Source organism: Argiope bruennichi, chromosome X1 (assembly GCF_947563725.1).
Source record: "Argiope bruennichi chromosome X1, qqArgBrue1.1, whole genome shotgun sequence".
NCBI classification, from domain to species: domain Eukaryota; kingdom Metazoa; phylum Arthropoda; class Arachnida; order Araneae; family Araneidae; genus Argiope; species Argiope bruennichi.
In genome coordinates, this window is record NC_079162.1 from 125,579,163 (window position 1) to 125,597,973 (window position 18,811).

Consider the following 18,811-nt stretch of genomic DNA (forward strand, 5'->3'; position numbering starts at 1 on the left):
TGGAAAAATTATATTCTTTGCTTATCAGAGTTTCGAGCTTTATTTGAATGAGCAAATACTTGTAGTCTTAAAGACAAAATTCTGACAAATTTGAATAACAATTACAATACAATAATTGTGGTAATTTTAGAGTTGATATGAAATATATGCATGATTCCTGAATAGTAAATATTCATATCTATATGAGGATGCAATAACAAATCCTCTGCAACTAAGATTACGCAGACTTCTCAGTTACTAAAATTTTACTCTCCCAATGTCAATTTAAAATTTTTTGTTTAAAACCAGTTTTTTTTTTATATTAAACTCCCTGCTAAACGCATTTAGTATTTTGGATTGAATGGAAGAAAAGAAGAAAGTCATATCTCTCTATATAAAAAAAACAATTAATTATAATAATTGAAACTAACAAGAAAATGTTTGAACAGTTTCGATTATAATTAAGAAAGCGGATTTTTTTGTACAGTCTTTAGTATTTGAATATAAAATAAGACACTTACTTTTTTTTATATATGTAAACATTAAAACTGCCTTGCTACCTGAATTGTTCTTTCACAGTATTGTCAAAACTGAACTGTAATGTTTATATTTATCGATATTCAAAGTTTGTTCTTCAGTAATCATCATTTTATGAATGCGTAAGTTAATAAATTTTACACTTTCCAAACTATTGAAACAAATTACTTATCTTGGTTTTACCTTCAAATTTTTAGAATATATATATATATATATATATATATATAATTTAGAGTTAATTTTGATTTACCTTTTAACAAAACGGTGGGTTGGTGGACATACTCTCGAATCGAGGATATTTCGCGTTGATGGATATGGCCGATTGAACAAATTTAACAATTTTTAACTGAACTATTGTCCAAGAAGGATCTAATATTGGATAATATATTAATAAGAGATTATTTAACACATTCGAAAAGTAATAATTTTTTATTTTTTTTTCAAAATTTTTCATTGGTTCTTCTTATCCTGTTTGTAACTGTAAATTATTTACAATAGTTAATTACTGGAGTAACTAAGACATTAAAATCATTGTGCTTATGCTTTAAAACCTATATTTCATTTCAATGGTTAATTTTCTATGCCTTAATTAGATTATTAAAATATAAATATAAAAAATAGGCTCGCAGTTGTTTTGATGTAAAATTTAGATGAGCGTTATGCTTCTGAGCATGCGCGATTGAATTTTGTAAGCTTATTGAAGACATAGGTTTTCAGAGATTGTGGGTCTAGTCTGTAGAGTTAAATTTTTTTTAGATTGTCTATTATCTGTAGCTATATTCGGATTCTCTTAGTTTATTGAAATATACTCTTCTGTAATCTCTGTAGATTTCATAGATTCTAAGCCATGCTTATAACATTGAAAACTCTACAAGAAGATTTATTTACTGTTGAAGTTGATCCTACCCAGACGGTAAGTGGCTTCTGTTTATCCACAATAGTTCGAATTAAATTAGTTAATTTTTATAATTCTGGTTTTCAATTGTGCAACATAAAATTGTAGAAAAGGTTTGCTTCACTGCTATTTAGACATTAATTTCTAGCGGTTTTCATTAAATATTTTTAAAATATTGCTTTGCAATATGCTATCTGTTTTTTCTCCGATTAACACAATATGTAGCAGTTTTAAATTTGTATTAAAAGAAAAATATTTTTTTTTTGTTATTTCTATTGTGTAAATATTTTCTGCCTGGATTTTGATGTATTTTTTAATAATTTTCAAATGAAGTTTTAACTACCATTGTTTGTCGAATATTAATGGACGACATATCGCTGTGTCTTCCATGTTGAAAGAAACATCTTCTATGTCTCTTCATGTGAGCTTTCTTGATTTCAAATAGACCCAATTTAGAATGAAATCTTTTCATATAATCTTGTTGAATATTATTGTATAAAAAATTTGAAATTATGAACTTCTTAATTTTAAAAATAGTCTTAATTTCGCCCATTTTAAAGTTTTTTTTTTTTTTTTTTAACTTAACAAAATTGTCACTTTATATAAAATAATTTTCAATATTAGAATAAATAAAACTATTTATTTTTTAAGATACAAATCTGAATTTATCTAAAGTTATTCATATAAACGATTTATATTTATAGAAGTAGTTTAAATTGTGAAAGAAAATTAAAGTGCATAACCACTTATCAAAAATTAAAAGCAGTACTTAATTTCTTTTATTTTCAGATTGTAGATAAGAAAAATCTTCTGTTTTTAGATTGATTTTGAGATTATCTACTGGAAGATTTGAATAGTATTATATATTGGATATAAAAAGCTTTTTTTCAAAGAGATTAAATCTTTTCATTCTGTTAATTTGTTTTTCAAGGCTGTATTTATTTTTTAAAAAATGACTACATTCAAATAACACCCCTTGACTTGTAAAATTATTGTATTCAAAAGTAATATTTTTATTTAAGACCAAAAAAGAAAACTATTTAATCTAGAAAACTGTCTTGTGTGTATAAAGTAGTGACTATATATTTCATAAAGGCTTTTAATCTTGATTTTTTTTTTTTAAATTTTACATTGTGTTAATCACCACAGTGCATTAAAAAGGGGAGGGGGGCATATTTTGAAACCTTCAAAACAGTTAAATATGCATTTCAAAAGCATATTTTTTTAGAACTAAGCAGATATTTTAAAAACTTATAAAGTAAGCCCCCCCCCCCAAATGAGAGAAGTAATTGCAATGGGCATATGATAAAACTCAATACAAATAAGGATAAAGAAGCTAGCTATTTGAATAGTACATTAAAAGGAACTAAAAAGGCAACTAAAGCAAGAAAAACTAAAATTTTGCTGAGTTATTTGAAAAATTTGTTACAAAAAGGGAAAAGTCAATCTAAAATAGAAGAATTTAGAAATTTCATTGCTTATTATCTTTTATCAGATAAAGAAAATTTCTTAAGGAATAAGAGATGGAAGAAAAAAAAAAGGAATTTTTGATGAAAAAAAAAACTATCAAAATTACACTTTTTAACTTAAAAATGGATTTTGTTTTATGTTTTAAGCAAATTAAAAATGTCTTTAACCTTGTAAATGTTTTACATCTGTAATCTTACCAACTCTGAACTCGTCAAGAGTATGTCAGATATATGATCCTGTCAGTCTCAAAACTCCATAAAACATGTCTAATGTATTTCTCTGCTTCTGCTATCCTTTTTCTATTTCATATTTTGATTTTTTTTTTATTTGGGAAGATTGATGTATTGATTGGGGAGTGTAATGATTAACATAATGAATTTTGATAAGACTATTTACTACTCTTTAGAGATGTCATGCCACAACTCTCCCTAGCTGGCTAGAGGCACTTTATTGGTACTAGCATTTATTAAAAGTTATATAATTGATTATAAGAATTTCTTTTCTTCCTGTCTGTGTATGTGCAGTTCATATTTTAAATAAGCTTTCCTATATGACAGCTTGGTTTGAAATATTGCTTTTGAAATAATTCTTGATGTAGTTTACATGAGTGTGTTTGCCTGAATAACTATACATCAAAATGCTTTTTTGGATACCTGAAGACTAATTAAATGAAATAGATTTTATTCTTATTTTTGTTTCAATATTACTTTGAGGCACTAGAAAATTAGAGTGGGATTGAGTTATACATAGTTTTATTACTTTAATGCTTATTTCCTACTAAGTGCAGATTTATGCTCATTTATTAATCTTTTGTATATCTATCAATGTCTACAAATTTTTTGGTTACAAATAAATAAACATCTGGAAAAATACGAATTTCAAAGAATGAGTGAAAATAATATATTTCATTTATTTCTAATAATTGTGATTTGCATTTTCTGTTTTAAAATAAGGAATATTTCATCATATGTTAATTTAATAAAAAAAGTAATCTTTTTTTTTTAGTGTTGGTATTAATCTAGATTGAGATTTATTATGCTACTTATATAATACTTTTTCTCTTACATCTTTTAATTTTTTTATTGCACGGTATAATTTTTATAAGTAATGAAGAGAAATATTTTTTGAAATCATTATGACAGATATTTTTAATTCAGTTTTAAGGTTCACAAAAAAGTTAATGGCTGAAAATTCCGTGCCTTTTGCATTTTTGAAATCTTACTTTCCTTGAAGGAAAGAAAAATATGGTAAAAGTAAAGTTTAGTATGCCCTTTGCTGTGCCAAGGATGCCAAGTCACCAATAAAGATGGCAGGCAAAGTAAACAAACACTTCTGCGAAACGGTTATGGTTACCACTTTCCACAATATAATTATGATTTTTTACTGATAAGTTTTGTTTTTTTCAGCCTGGCTGCGCCTGTCTGTTGGGTGCAGAGCAAAAGTTAGAACATGCGATGCCTTCGGCATCTGTAGAAGGCACCAGGCAGAATTTTTTTTACTTAAAAAAAAAAAAAACATCATATGACTTTGCTAGCAGCGGGAGCAGGAACCTAGTAGCTTCGCTAACACATTGAACATAAGGACTGTGTGGATAACAGGAACAGTACATAATCAATAGAAAAGAAATAATAAAGGCATTATAGAAACGGATTCAATCCTTTCTTTTTGCAACACCAGATCTTTCCATTGCAGCTGACATTTAAAGTAAGACTGCAGACAATTTCATAAAGTAAGAATTCAGGCGATTTTTTTTTTAAAGCACATACTGACAATTAAATGTTGCAAAAGAATATTTTCTGTTCGTATTCACATTAAAAATAAAATTGCAGTGTCTTATTAGTTGTAAAAAAAACTTTTAATATTTTTAATTTAACATTTTTTCATAAAATAGTTGTAGTTCATGTACAACTCAACCATTGTAAAAAATAGTAAAAAAAACAGCATTAGGGTTTCTAGAAAAGCATTCCGTTGGGTTGCCATATTGGCGACAAATTCTGGGGGCACATTAATCTTCACTTCAACTAAAAATATTATTTAAATAAACTGATAAAGAGTAATATTGACTAAATTGAGTATATGAATACTCTTATAAGGAATTTTAAGGGATCTCTTACATCTGTAATATTATTCCCCTAAGATAATTTTTGACAATTGATGAAAATATATAATAATATTTTTAGTTAATATATTATGGCTGCCATTGGCTATTTTTAAGAGGAGTGAGCAATATCATTGAAATGCTCAGTTTAGCTTTTTTGGTGTGAACTCAAAATGGTGAAATGAGCAGGGTAGGGAGCACAACAAAAACATATCAAATTAAAAAAAAATCGAATTGCATGCCATTGGAAACCAGCATAGTTTTGTCAATTTTAAGCAGTATCTTTGTTTTTGGTATCATTTTAAAGAACTTTATAGTAGTTTGAATTAAATTAGTATAAAAATTGAATTATTATTTCTAGAAATTATAATGAATTAAGGGTTCTGATAAAATTTATGATGATTTAGGATTTTGATTTTATAAAAAAACTATCCGCTTTTGGCGACCAGCCGGTTCGCCAATCTTAATGCACGTTAAAATTTTAATAATTAAATATCTTATGGAACTCCTATTTTAATTTCTTCTTCAGTAAAATATTTTAACACCAAATTTTAATAGTCATATAATTCACTCGTAATATTATAAATGCCTTCAGCCATAACGTAATATGTATCTCTCTAATTTTCTGTTAGCTCCCGTAGAATTTATGCTTTAAATTAAAGTGAAAATGATTAAACTGCAATAAATATAATATTTTTTTTTACTGAAATGAAGCATTTTTTTAAAAATATGAGTACTGAAAACAGAGTCACTGAGTATTTAAACCTTATGGGCACTAAAGAATAATTTTCTTAATTTATATAATAACTCAAGAAGTTTTCAACAAACTTTTCCCAGATTCATCATGAACAGATCGATTAATTAACAATGTTTAGTGTTAAATGCATCAAACACTAAAAAAATAAACAATCGTTTGAAATAATCTGTCGAAAACATATTAAGCCTTCAAAACCAAGTCCGTATCCGTTGAAGATCGAGATGCCAACAATCAGAACACAATGTGCATATGTGAATTTTCAATGCCAATTATGGTAATGCAAATGCGTGAATTTTCTACAGCTGGGGTAACGCTATGCAGATTAGAAATTTTTAATTTCCTTTATTCTGTTTTATTTGAATTCAAAAGTACTTCAGAATGAATCTGAAAGATTGATTAATTAACAATGTTTAGTTTTAAATGCATCAAACATTAAGAAAATAAACAGAATTGTTTGAAATAATCTGCCAAAAATTTCTTACGTCTTTCCTCTTTAGCGTGGGAAAAAAAATGAAGCCTTACTCATTTGGTGGTGGGAAAATGAAAAAAATTTTTGGCGGGAAAGTTAGTTTTTAATTAATAATTAAAATTCTAATTAAAAATTCAAAAAAAGGTACCCCAGGTGCACATTCCCAACGTCCAAGGTATGCATGTGCCAAATTTGGTAGCTGTAGGTCGAACGATCTGGCCTGTAGAGCGCCAGTTGAGGCCATTGAGTTTTTTATAAGTATAGATGGTGTTTCTTAAGGAACGAAAGTTATTGCAAAAATAGAAATTTTAGTTAAATTTTTTACTTTATTTTTTTTTAAATGGAGTTTTGCGTAATTATATATTTTTTCCTTTTATAATTAATTTTAAGGTTTACTACTTTTTCAAGATATGGAATAAAATAATCTTAAGAAATCTATTTACAATAAAATTTATTAGTACAGTTTTTACTGTATAATAATTTTTAGAAAGTTGTACAAATTAAAAGAATTGTATAAAGATATAGAAAGTTAAAATGTACCTCTGTTATAGTTTGACATCTCAGAGATGTAAACAAATCAGTTGAAAATTAATTTTGTATATGTACAGTGTGTAAAAAAAAGTTTCTAATACGAAGCCAAAGTAGTGAATAAATTAGTTCAATTTATTTCCAACAAATATGTGGTGGGGAGTGTTCAATACATATTTGTTCCCAGACCAAAAAGGGTATTGTTAAAGTAGCATAAGAAACCGAGATCTGAAATGTTTCTTAAAGTTCTATTACAAACATTTTAAAGCTTTTTTTTTTAAAAAATAATTTTCTATATTTTTACTATCTTTTCATTATTTACAAATAATGTTCTAGTATTGGAACTTAGTTTTCCAGTTTGTTACCATATACAGCAATACATTAATTAATGAAGTTGATAATTTTTTGCATCTAAGTAATCTTTTGTTTGCATTTACTTTTAACTATTGTAATTCGTCAACAACATTATGCATGAAGGTTACGTAGATTAGAAACTAAAAATTGTGCATTGAAATGATTTCACTTATTTACTTTTGAAGCAATATGTGACGAGACGCATAGAACTGGTTTTGAAAATATATATGTAAGGATATCTCTTAATTTAGATTTAAGTAATTTTCTATAGCCTGTTAACTTCATTCTAAAACGTTCACTTATTTCCTGATCGAAATCCCACTATTTTATTTAATTACTTCTAACACCTGCTTAAAAAAATTGCTGACTATCTTGTTTCCCACACCATGAGCGAAGGGATACAAATCCTTAATGCATAAATATCTTTGTAAAATATACCTAAGATTTCCTTGCCTAAATTAACTTGTGTCAGAGGGATCCCTATCAGAATCTTATAATAAACCCTCTAAAGGGGAAAATTCTATCTTTTTTGCTCTTGACTTACTCTTCTGGTGCAACATAAGCGTTACACTCTTGTTCCAATGTAAAAATTATGCCTTCCAAGGTAAAACAAATTGAAGTTCATTCAAAATGTTTCTTCCTTTTGACCATATAACTGCCAGAATTATATATATTATTCTCTTCATAAGTTAAGTACTTAATAGCTAAAGTTATAATAAGCAGATAGAGATAAATTCTAAAAATTTAAGAAAAACATTAGTTTTTTTTCCTCCCTACTTTCTCCTATGATTTTTACACCCTATACAAGAGCAGAAGATATTGACCATTTTTACTAATTTTTTACCTTATTATATTTTTCTTCTATCAGTAACTTGTCCCATTGTAGCAGCATAAAAGAAACATTGATTTTTTTTCCCCCTCGCTGATTTCTTTATTTTTTATATGTTGTGAATCTCCTACTTAATTTTTTATCTTTTACTTAAAATTAAATTAAGGAGCGGCATGAAAAATGTTATTCATGGCCCTGAGAAATTGTGAAAAGATAAATGTAAATTAACTTTGTTGATCTATAAAATGTGGTAAACTGGTTTTAAATTGAAAGTCTAATATGCAAATTTATTGATTATAAATAAATTGAAGTCATAGATATGAAATCCACATCTAAACAGCATTAACTATTATACAATTAAAATATTGCAAAATAGAAAATAGATATGTCATATTTAAATTTCTTTAATTTAACCAATCATGATTACTTTATTTTTTTTGTACTATTGATAAGTAGAATAAAGCAATAATTCAAACGCCTCACATATCAGTCACTCAGCCTAAGTATGAAATACTGCAAGTGCAGTCTGCTCATGTAATATCCCAACCACACATTTGTATATTATTGCATGTAATGATGATCATTGTACAAATCAATAAAAAAATTAGATCGGATGGTTTTGGTGGTCTCTGCTTGGGAATGCTAATTACTTGTGGCTTAAGTAGGGGAAGAGATTAAATGTTCAAACCCTTTTGAAGTATTTTCTGCTGAAATTTTTTCTAAAAATTGCAAATAGTCTTTTGTTGCCTCCTTTTGAAATAGATTTATGCAGAAAAGCGAAACCACTCATAGTAAATAATAAAATTTAAATTAAAAATCTGAAAATTTTAAGTTGTGAAAATAAATGATTTAAAAATATTGTAATACTGAGCCAGCATTAAATGAGCTACAGGTATCAAGATTCTTGTTGGAAATACTTTTATTATTGATTATACTTTTTTTATATTCAAAAAATAGCCGAATCATTTCATACCAAATTAGCCATTTAAAAATTATTTTTTAAGGCAATGATTTTGATTGTAATGAATTTCCCCTTATTTTTGTACTTATCTTTTAGGTGATAGTAGTGAAGTTAACATTTTTTTTAGATGTATGAAATTTTTATGAATTTTGAATATTTAATAAAAATTAAACAGCTGTAACCCAAGACCTGCTTAACTTAGCTGAAATTTCTATAATTGTTTAGTTTTTAATGGAATTTTATAAGATATATAACACAATTAATTTACTGTAACATTTTTTGTTAAAAAAAGTTTTTTTTTTACTCAAAATTTTTAAAGGTATAACTTTATATTTTGCCCTGTTTTTTAGTAATATTTATCTTGATGGTACTTATACAGTATCATAAAAAATGAGTATAAGAAGTGTCATCTTTATTTTAAAACATTTTTCTTTAATCCAAGTCAAACTGGAACAATACAAGATTTTGACTATTGCAATGATTCTCATTCAAGCAACAACAAGGTTTCTGTTGCAGTCTGCACTCTACAGCTTTCTGTAACAGGATTTTCAAACCTGCAATATTCTGTTAGCTGTTCTGTGGAATTGGTTATCTTCAGAGGATTGCTATCTATTTGTAATTTATTACTATTTTTATTCCTGTATGTTATATTTAAATTTTTTTTTAATAAAATATTAAGATAGGAAATAGCTTCAAAGTAAAAAGGAATTTTTACTTTGAAAATTTTGTATGTTTTTCAAAGTATTTTCCAATTTTGCTGTAATTCATTCAAAAAGTAAGAATATTGATTAAATAATGCTTTAAAAGTTTCTTTGTGAATAAAAACACTAAAAAATGACATCAAAGAAAGCATGAAGATTTACGCTTTTTACACCTTACAATTAGTTGAAAAAAGTGTCTAAACTTCTGTTAGAGCGATTCAGTGTTTGTAAGTGTGGAATATGGGGTTGAATCCTATTTTAGAGTACCTCTGAGTTTGTTGCTTATATGGTAACACAGAAAAGGAAGAATAATTTTCCTAGTAACCTTAATACTGATTTGTTTACAATTTCTTACCCTTGTTGAGTTGTTTATCTACTGCAGCAATTTTGTAAGAAATGAGAATTAAAAATAATTGACAAATAAACGTCCATTAAGGAATTAAATTAAATTATATTTTATAATTAAAAGTATTAATAAAACATTTAGTGTTATTTTTAAAGTGAACTATGAACATATATTTATTCTTTTGCAATTCTTACCAAATTATTTTATTTTAATAAAATTGTTTTCGAATTTTGTCAGAACAAAACTAAACCCATCTGCTTGAGCTTTTTGAATTGTTTGTCTTTATTTCACAGTTTTCCATTTTAATATTATCTTAACATTCTAATGGGATTCTTTGTGATTTGTTGTTCTTTTTCTGGATTTCATGCGATTATTTGATTAATCTGCAAGTGTTCAATAATCCAATATCTGATGATTGAGATGATCAGAAATATTGTATTTGAGAAGTTGATGTCTACATTTCGCAATATATATGGCGCCGACTGAACAGCATTTGCTTCACTGAAAAGTTCTGCTGTTTTTTTTTTTATGGGAATTCCTAAATTGTTTCCTACTGAAAGTGAGAATTCTTCAAATCGAGTAAATGTATTTATTCCTTCTAATTTCTTCTTAAGAGCACCAGTCTCTAGATGCGAGGCTATTAGGAACAGATACTTCTATTTTTACTTGTGCTGTTCTAGTTATTCTCAGAATCCTTAATGAGCTAGTAATGCTTCTGGGTTCAGGCTGCCAGTGAAACCGTAGAAATTAAAAATTTTTTTTTTTTAAATTCTGCCGGTGCCTTTATAAGATGTCAAAAGCACCACATGTTCAAATTTTTCTACCTGTTTGCAGAAGTTCGTTATTTCAGAAATCTAAGGAGATTCAGCAGTTATTATCCTTAAAAGTTAAAAAAGTCTTCTTAGATGAAACAAATGTGATCAATAAATCCCATAATTTTAATAAAAATGATGGGTAACTATATTATTAATAGTTTTAAATAAGTAACTGTTTCACAGTATTGTTTATATGGTCAGCCTTCTTGATTGGCTACTTGGCACTGTTTGCCATCCTTGGTGAAATAATGGGCACACTAAACTAGGATTTTACTGGACTATGGCTTTGATTACTTGAAGTCATTGTTAGAAGAGAATCGTTTATTAATTTTACATTTATTTTCAGTTATAAAAAACTAGTTTTATTAATACATTAAATACCAAGCCTTCTTGGGCAGCAGTTCTGTTTAACCAGCAATATTCGATTTCATCATTATCCTGTTGGCTCTAGATCTATAGAAGATTGTGTTAAGAATGCATGTAATACATCATAATTCTTCTGGTATATTTCTTGTATGGGTTTGTTACAATCTATATTCTTTTAGAAATGTCATGCACCAGAATTGAATGAAAATATGATGTAAGCAATACTTAGGAATCAAAACAAAAAGGGAGGGGGTGATTTAACAACTCCAGATCTAAAATTTTACAGTAAAGAATTTTGTAATGAGGATGAAATTTTCAAACCGATGTCCAAGAACAAGGACTGTGTTTTATAAATAAAGTTGTTGTTTAAAGAATTGTGAAAATTTCAAATTTTTCTGTTATTTGCTGTCGCAAACTTATCATTAAGGTGATCATGTATTTCTACTTGTAGATCTTCATACAACCTCACATCAGATATTGATTGGGGGAAAAAAATCAATTCTCTAACTTGGACTTTTCTATTTTCTTCTTCTGATATTTTTATTATTTCTAATCTTAGTCTAGTTAACCAAGATAAATAATAAAAACCAGGTTCCACATACATAATTTCAGAATTATCTTTACTATAGCTATGTTTTTATTTAAGTTTAAATCGTTTATATTAATACCATTTTAAGAACTTGAGAAGTGATTTGCTACCTCAAATGTAAATGATAAGAAGTGTAAATTTTCATATCTTCTTTGATGTCGTATTTTAGTTTATCGTCCACTGTGATATTTTTTTAATATTTAGTTATCCAATTCTCTTGCATTTTTGTATGCGTTATTATAACAAAATTTATTCAATTTTTTTTTTATTATTAACTTCCAATTTAAAATCGTTTCATAAGTAACAGTTCATAATAAAACAAATTTAAACAAAATTGCAAAATTTTACATAAATGTTGCTAAAAATAGATTAAATATTTTCCTTTTTCAAAAATTTTGATTTTGATTTTTTTTTTTTTACGAAAAAAACAACTTTAATGAGATCATGTATTTTTTCATAACACATTATAAAAAAATATGTGTAAAACAATTTAAATTTTAGTTATACTCTTGGTTGAATCTTTATTGAATTTCTGCTGTTTAGAAATAATAATATATACAAAATTTGTAACTCGGAAACAAATTAATTATATATATATATATATATATGAAAATTTATATTTGTCTTCTAATATTTTAATTCTGTATCTGAATAAAAAATCCAAAGTCATAAAATTTTGGCTGTTCGTTGATTTAGTGTGAATTTCTTTACAGCTTGCCTTGTTGAATTAAAATAAATTAGGAGGTTGGGAGATGTATGTAAAGTCATGATATTTTACATAAAACTCTTGCTAATGCTGTAGATATTGATTGCGAGAAGGAATAATCTTAACAAAAAAGTATCTGTTCATGAGAATAATGGATGTATTGATTTTGTTAGTATTTTCAACCAAATTTCTTCTTAAATCTACATTGGGGAATAATTATGTTGTATGCAGAAAATTATTAACAGGAAAAGGCAAATCATATCTTAAAACCCTGAAAATCGAGCACCTTAAAAATGTGAAATTTGAAAATCGTGTTTTTTTTTTTTAAGAACGTTTTGTTTGGGGTGGGATGCTCATATTAAAAAAATGTTAAACTGCAACTCTTTTATTATAAGAGGCTACTAACAACTTGAACTAAACTTTAATTTCTCTTATCTTAAGGCTGACTACTTTACTTTGGTACTATTCTGTCTTGACAAATTATGTTAATTGTCTTTAGCGAGTTCACATGGGAAACACAAATGATCAAATTACAAAAAGCAATTTTGTTTTTGTAACTGATAATCACTTTTAAAAACTTTTCCAATTTCAAATTATTATCATTTGCTATAATACCATTTTATCCAATTATTCTTTGCATTGTATTTCTGTATTAAGAGTTAATTAATGGAGATCTAATTACAGATTAAGTACACTCTGATGATTGTTGTACTATGGCACTAACATAACTGGTACATAAAAAAAATAGTACAAATATTTAGAAGCATAAATTTGCAAATTAAAGGTATTCATGATTACAGTGTCAATATTAGACAGATATTTTTTTATGAATTTATCATTTGTGTTTATTTTTCTTGCAGGTGAGGCATTTCAAAGAAAACATTGAGAAAGTGAGAGGCGATGCATTTCCTGCTAAATATACAAAGTTGATGTATGCAGGTAAATTTGAAATAAGACTACATTTGAATTGAATGCAATTGGCTCATGCAACATTGCAATCTCATAAAAAAACATGGCATACATTAGTGAGCTAAAAAGAATAAATTTTTTTTATGTTACCGTATTGCTGAAAAGGTGCCAAATGGGGAGATATCAATCTGTTTTATTAATTTTTTTCATTATATATCGTTTATCTAAACGGGGCTTGATAGTCAGAAGTGTCAATTATTAACTACCCTTCATTAATTTTTAAAATATTAAACTTTCTTTCTATATGCTTATTACGACATTAGTTGTTTAGTGCTCAATCTCATAAGAAGAATAAAATTTATTTTATCGAAATTGGGCTATAATTTCTGGCTCCTCATTCCTTTCAAAGTAAGTAAAAGATGTATGAAATGTCTTCGTTATACTTTTTTTTTTGTTCTTATCCTCTTCATGTCTTTGAATTGATTTGAAATATATGCAATACAAAAGGTTCTTTAGATCTTAAAAAAAGTTTTATTTTTATTTATGATAAAATATTGTAAATTTAAGCTCCAAAGCTAGAATATCATTTATTAGCAAGGAATGAATCATAAGAATACATAAAGTATTAAGAATTTAGGAAAATTTAAGAAAATGCTTCAACTATTATTATTATTATTGCATAGCATTTTATCCTTAACCGGATACTTTTTTTAAATCAGATACTATTAACTTGAAAAGTACTAGCAACAGCATTGTTTCTCACCTACAAATAAATATTATGCTACTGGTGGGCTGCTCTTTAGCTCTATGCATAAATATGTAGTGTACCGTCCTACCAATTTTTTTGTTTTGTTTTGTAAGTGTGATTTTCTATAAAATTGAAAGACATCAGTGTATGAATCAATCCTCCAATTAAAGAATAGTATATAATAAATTTATTTTAAGACAATGAAAACATTTGCAGTTGGAATATTCTACATTATTATTATCTGAATCCTCTGATGTTTATTAACAATCAACTTATTTACCTTCAAAATTTGTCTAATGCCCAATTCTCTGAAGAATTTTCTGTTTAGTGTCGTGACCAACATCATATTATTAGCATGGATAAAATGTTTTTTAATCATTTGCCGGGTTAATAATTTTAAGGAAGTTTTCAGAAAACTTACGAGTTGTTACAAGGGCACATGCTTTAGGCTTTTTGTATCGATTATTTCCTGGCTTTAATATTTAACAATTGTAGAATGAGCAGTTTCAAAATAGTTTTCTTTCTTTTTAAACACTAGAATTTTGGGAGCGGTCATTTTGACCACAAACAAATTTCAAATGCTCATATTTTTCTTGTTTATTCTTCAATTTCTTGTTTGCTCATCGTTTTTTCCTAATTATTTATAAAGAATGTTTAGAACAAGAATTATGTTTTTGCTTATTATTAACACTTTAAATCTGTATATTTAAGAAGACAGATTATAGTCACTTTTAACTACTGAAAAATATGCAGAATATGTTGTTTTCTATTTTAAATTTGTTTATGTTATAAAGCTGCATTCATGCAAGCAGAACTGTATTCAAGCAAAATTACCAAGTATAATTATACCACATAAAAAATATAGGATGGAATTGAAAGTTAATAATTAAATATTATAACAACTTATTTTCATTAAAAAAAAGTGTGATTTTTGGTCCATTAAAAAGAGTGGTCAAAATGACCACTTCTCGTCTTTCTAGGTATATAGGAAATGTTTTCTTTGTGATGTAAATTATTATATTGGCACGATCTGAGTGCTGCATTTGCTACTGTTAACTTCAAATTGACAAGATCTTGTATCCACAGTTCTTAAATATTTAATTTTATGGCAGTTGACATTTTATGGAGATGTTTTTTTTTTATCCTTATTTTTTTTATACCAACAAAAAGATTAGGTTTGCAATGGCTGTGTCCTTACATAAATCAGATTTATAAGTTTTAGTTGGTGAGAAGAAAGAATGAAATACCATATAAAAAATTTAAAATGCATAACGATATTTTTATAGCTAATTTTATTTTCTGTATTCTTGCCATTTGTTCTTTGATAATAATTTATATTTTAGTTTAGTTTTAGAGTTTAACCTTCTTTAGTTAATGTGTTACTATAAAAAAAAACTTAATGAGCTTAACTTAAATGAGCTTTTTCTTATTATAATATTGAACTTAAATATATATTGAACTATTGTGAATCATCCACAAAATGATGCATGAAGGTTATGGTGATGATTAGGAATTAAAAATTTCACATTAAATTAATTTTATGCATTTGTTGTTAATTTTGAGGAATGTGCTGCTGGAAGTTATGGATTGATTTCGAAAAAGTAAATTTTAATCCTAAGGACATGAGTACTTGACAGCTAAAAACTTCAAAAGTTGGAAGATACCAATTATTTTTTTACAATATAGCAAAAAAAAAAAAAAAAAAAAAAAAAAAACTTTTTTGGCCCATTCTATAGTAGGGGAAGGTGGGGTATAATACTATGTTGAATTTCATTTTAAAGTGGCAGTAACTGTAATCTCAGTTAATTTGAAGACTTGCCAGTCATCTTATTTTCCTGAAGTCCATGTTTTAACCCTTTCTGGCATAAATCAGTAAAATTTTTGAAATATAATTAAAAAAAAAAACACAATCAGTATGATTAATAGGTTGTGTTTTTTAACTTGTCTCCTTTCGCAAGGATCGCAAATTAGGACACCGCCTGTCTAGAGCAATCTCTGTGTAAGAAAATATTTCAAAATAATTGCGTAAATTATTACGGCAACAGCAGAATTATGGACAATTTAAAAAAAATCTTTTTCTGTACAAATTTTACATGTTGAATGCAATAATGAAAAAAAGCTTAAAAAAAAATTATGGCTATATAAGACTGAATATTTACAGAAAAAAAAATACCAAAATATAAAGCAGATCATGAAAATGAAACGTAAGTAACAGTCTAGAAAAAAAGGTAAATTTTAAATGTGAAATGTTTTCTGACTTCAAACATGTTTTTCCCCCCTGAATTTAAAGATAAATAAACAAAACTCCCCCCCTCCCCCGAACACAGAATCAACATCACATCCTTCTCTGCAAAATATCAAATTACGCCTTTCACATGAAGAGAGGAAGTGGCACAGAAGAGAGTCGAACAAAGAAACAGACATCTTAAATGGGTTGTGTCCTCAAATGAGGACACCTGTGAATCAGCTAATTTGGTCCAATCTTAAATTAATTTGAAGATTTAACAAAACCTCAAAGATATTGCAGAAAATTAAGTGATTTTTTTTTTTGACTTCTTAAGAAATGAAACTTTTATCAAAAACAGAGGCAAAAAATCAGGGTACTTTTAACATAAAATTAATGCCATAACAGAAACTAAAATTGCTCATGCTGTCGTCTATTTTTCTAAAAGGGCACTAAAGGCTATTTTTCCAGAAATTTTTGGGATTTTAAAGTCAATAGTTTTTTTATAGAGTATTTTTAAATTGTTCTCCTCTATTGCCGCCACTGTTCCAGAAACGATTAAGGAAGAATTTGTACCATTATTTACATTTCTATATGTAAATCTGTATTTTAACACTTTAAAAGTAACATTTTTTGTGTGTAATTAAATTCTCTTTATTCATGAGCTGTGTTTATTTTATGATGAATAATATTTTGGTACTAAAGCTAATTATGATTAGTTTCTATGGAGTTAAAATTGATCTAAATTCACATTATGTAGTTGTAAAAAAAATTTATACAAGAAGTAATGTTGACATGTAGTGTTACAGAATGAAATAGGGTATACTCTTACATATATAATTTGTCTAACACAGTTCAAACAAGCATGTTTCACACAGTAAATTTTATTACTCTTAAAAGTTCTCCATTTTTTTTATTTAAACATTTTTGATTAAAAATACAGATAACATTAATAAATTTTCATTATTCCCAAAACTTTTTTTCCTCATAGGTTTTATATCTATTTATAGTATGTTTACAATATATCTTTACATTACTGGTTTTCAATTATTAATATTTGCTAATATTTTGTTATCGTATACATGAGAAATAGCCTAAATAAATAAATAAAAAAAGGCCCAATTGACCAGAAAGCTGTAGTTTTTATATTTTTGCTTGTATTTAAAGTTGTCCAGTTATACATAAACTTATCAAATGTGCTATTTTTTTAAAAATCTGCTTAAGGAATCATTAGGTATCTGTATATCTCAATTCAATAAATTTTAATAAAAGCATTTTCTTCAAAACCGTTTCTGCAATAATGTAACATTGCCTTAGCACCATGGTAATTTATAATAGAGGCATGTTCCATTTGAAAATTAGTCCGCTGATCAATTGAGTGATTCATTTCCTTGTCTTCCTGAACTTAGCCATTGTGAAGATGAATATTTCTACTGGTAACTATTTTTGCCTTCGTAATGGAAAAAGAGCACATGAATAAATGTTAGTACTATAAAATGATTTCTAATGAAAAGTTAGACAATTAAAACCACTGAGATAAAATTATTTAAGTAATGAACCATTCTGTTTGGAAATTAAAAGAAATGTTGCTGCATCCAAAACACCAATGGCATATGAAAGAAGGGGGGGGGGGAGATATCATAAACTATTAGGAATCTAGCTTGGAGACTTTCATTGAAGCTTATCTCCAAATGGGGTACAAATTGGAACTTTTTTCTTTGAGGGGCTGGATTTGCACCTAGAAATTGGTCTCTTATTATATGAAAACCCTATTGAAAGGACTAGGAAAGTTAGTATACATATTACAAAATTCATATTAGTGTAAATGGTCAAACACATTCAAATAAAAAAAAAGTCATCAGATATGCAATACAATATAAAGTAATGTCAGATGTACCCAGATTGTGGGAGATAAAAAAAAAATCAAGTGAAGTAAAACCTTTCCTTAGTAAAATATTAAAATAAACATCACAATTAAAATTAATAACACCCCCAATTACAACCAAGCGCATCTTTGCTGCACAACTTGTGGTTAAAAAAAAATAGTAATTTTTTTTTAAATACTGACTTCCAGAAGAGAAGTAGGCAAAGAATTTTTAGTTAATGAACTAATTTTCAAAAATTAATGCATTTTTATTAATGAATCTTTGAAAAATACATTGCATTGAATTCATTCCAATCGCATAAATATAATTCTGTATATTTCCGAATGTGTTTTTTCTTCAAAAATTTATCCAAAATTCGAAACCTTTATATAAATTGAAATAGAAATGATAAAGTAAAATCCTTTGATGCTCAAACATGACGCCATTAAGGCAAAAATATCGCCAAGCTGGTAGAGTAGGTGGAACTATAGTTTTAAAGCTAGCACATATATTCTATTCATTTATTGTGTGGTATATGATTTGTTGTATTTATGCTAGTCTTATTTTCTGTTACATTTTTTGTTTGGTAGAAGTTTTCTTGAAATAGAAATTCTTTTCGACGGATTTCAAACTTCGTGATCGTGTTTACTGAAAATTCCTGCAAC

At 26.9% G+C, this 18,811-nt stretch overlaps 1 protein-coding gene across 2 annotated transcripts in view; it reads left to right on the forward strand.

The window, feature by feature from the left end:
• The first annotated feature begins 1,185 nt into the window (after positions 1 to 1,185).
• Positions 1,186 to 18,811, forward strand: part of LOC129958436 (UV excision repair protein RAD23 homolog B-like) — a 50,357-nt gene continuing 32,731 nt past the window's right edge. Inside the window, exons 1-2 of one of the 2 annotated variants that reach the window (XM_056070927.1) lie at positions 1,186 to 1,429; positions 13,261 to 13,339. In XM_056070927.1, the coding sequence (XP_055926902.1) occupies positions 1,364 to 1,429; positions 13,261 to 13,339 (145 nt within the window). In that variant the 5' untranslated portion in view covers positions 1,186 to 1,363. Of the gene's footprint in view, positions 1,430 to 9,344; positions 9,493 to 13,260; positions 13,340 to 18,811 lie in introns of those variants that run through there. The other variant, XM_056070928.1, reaches the window with a different exon arrangement.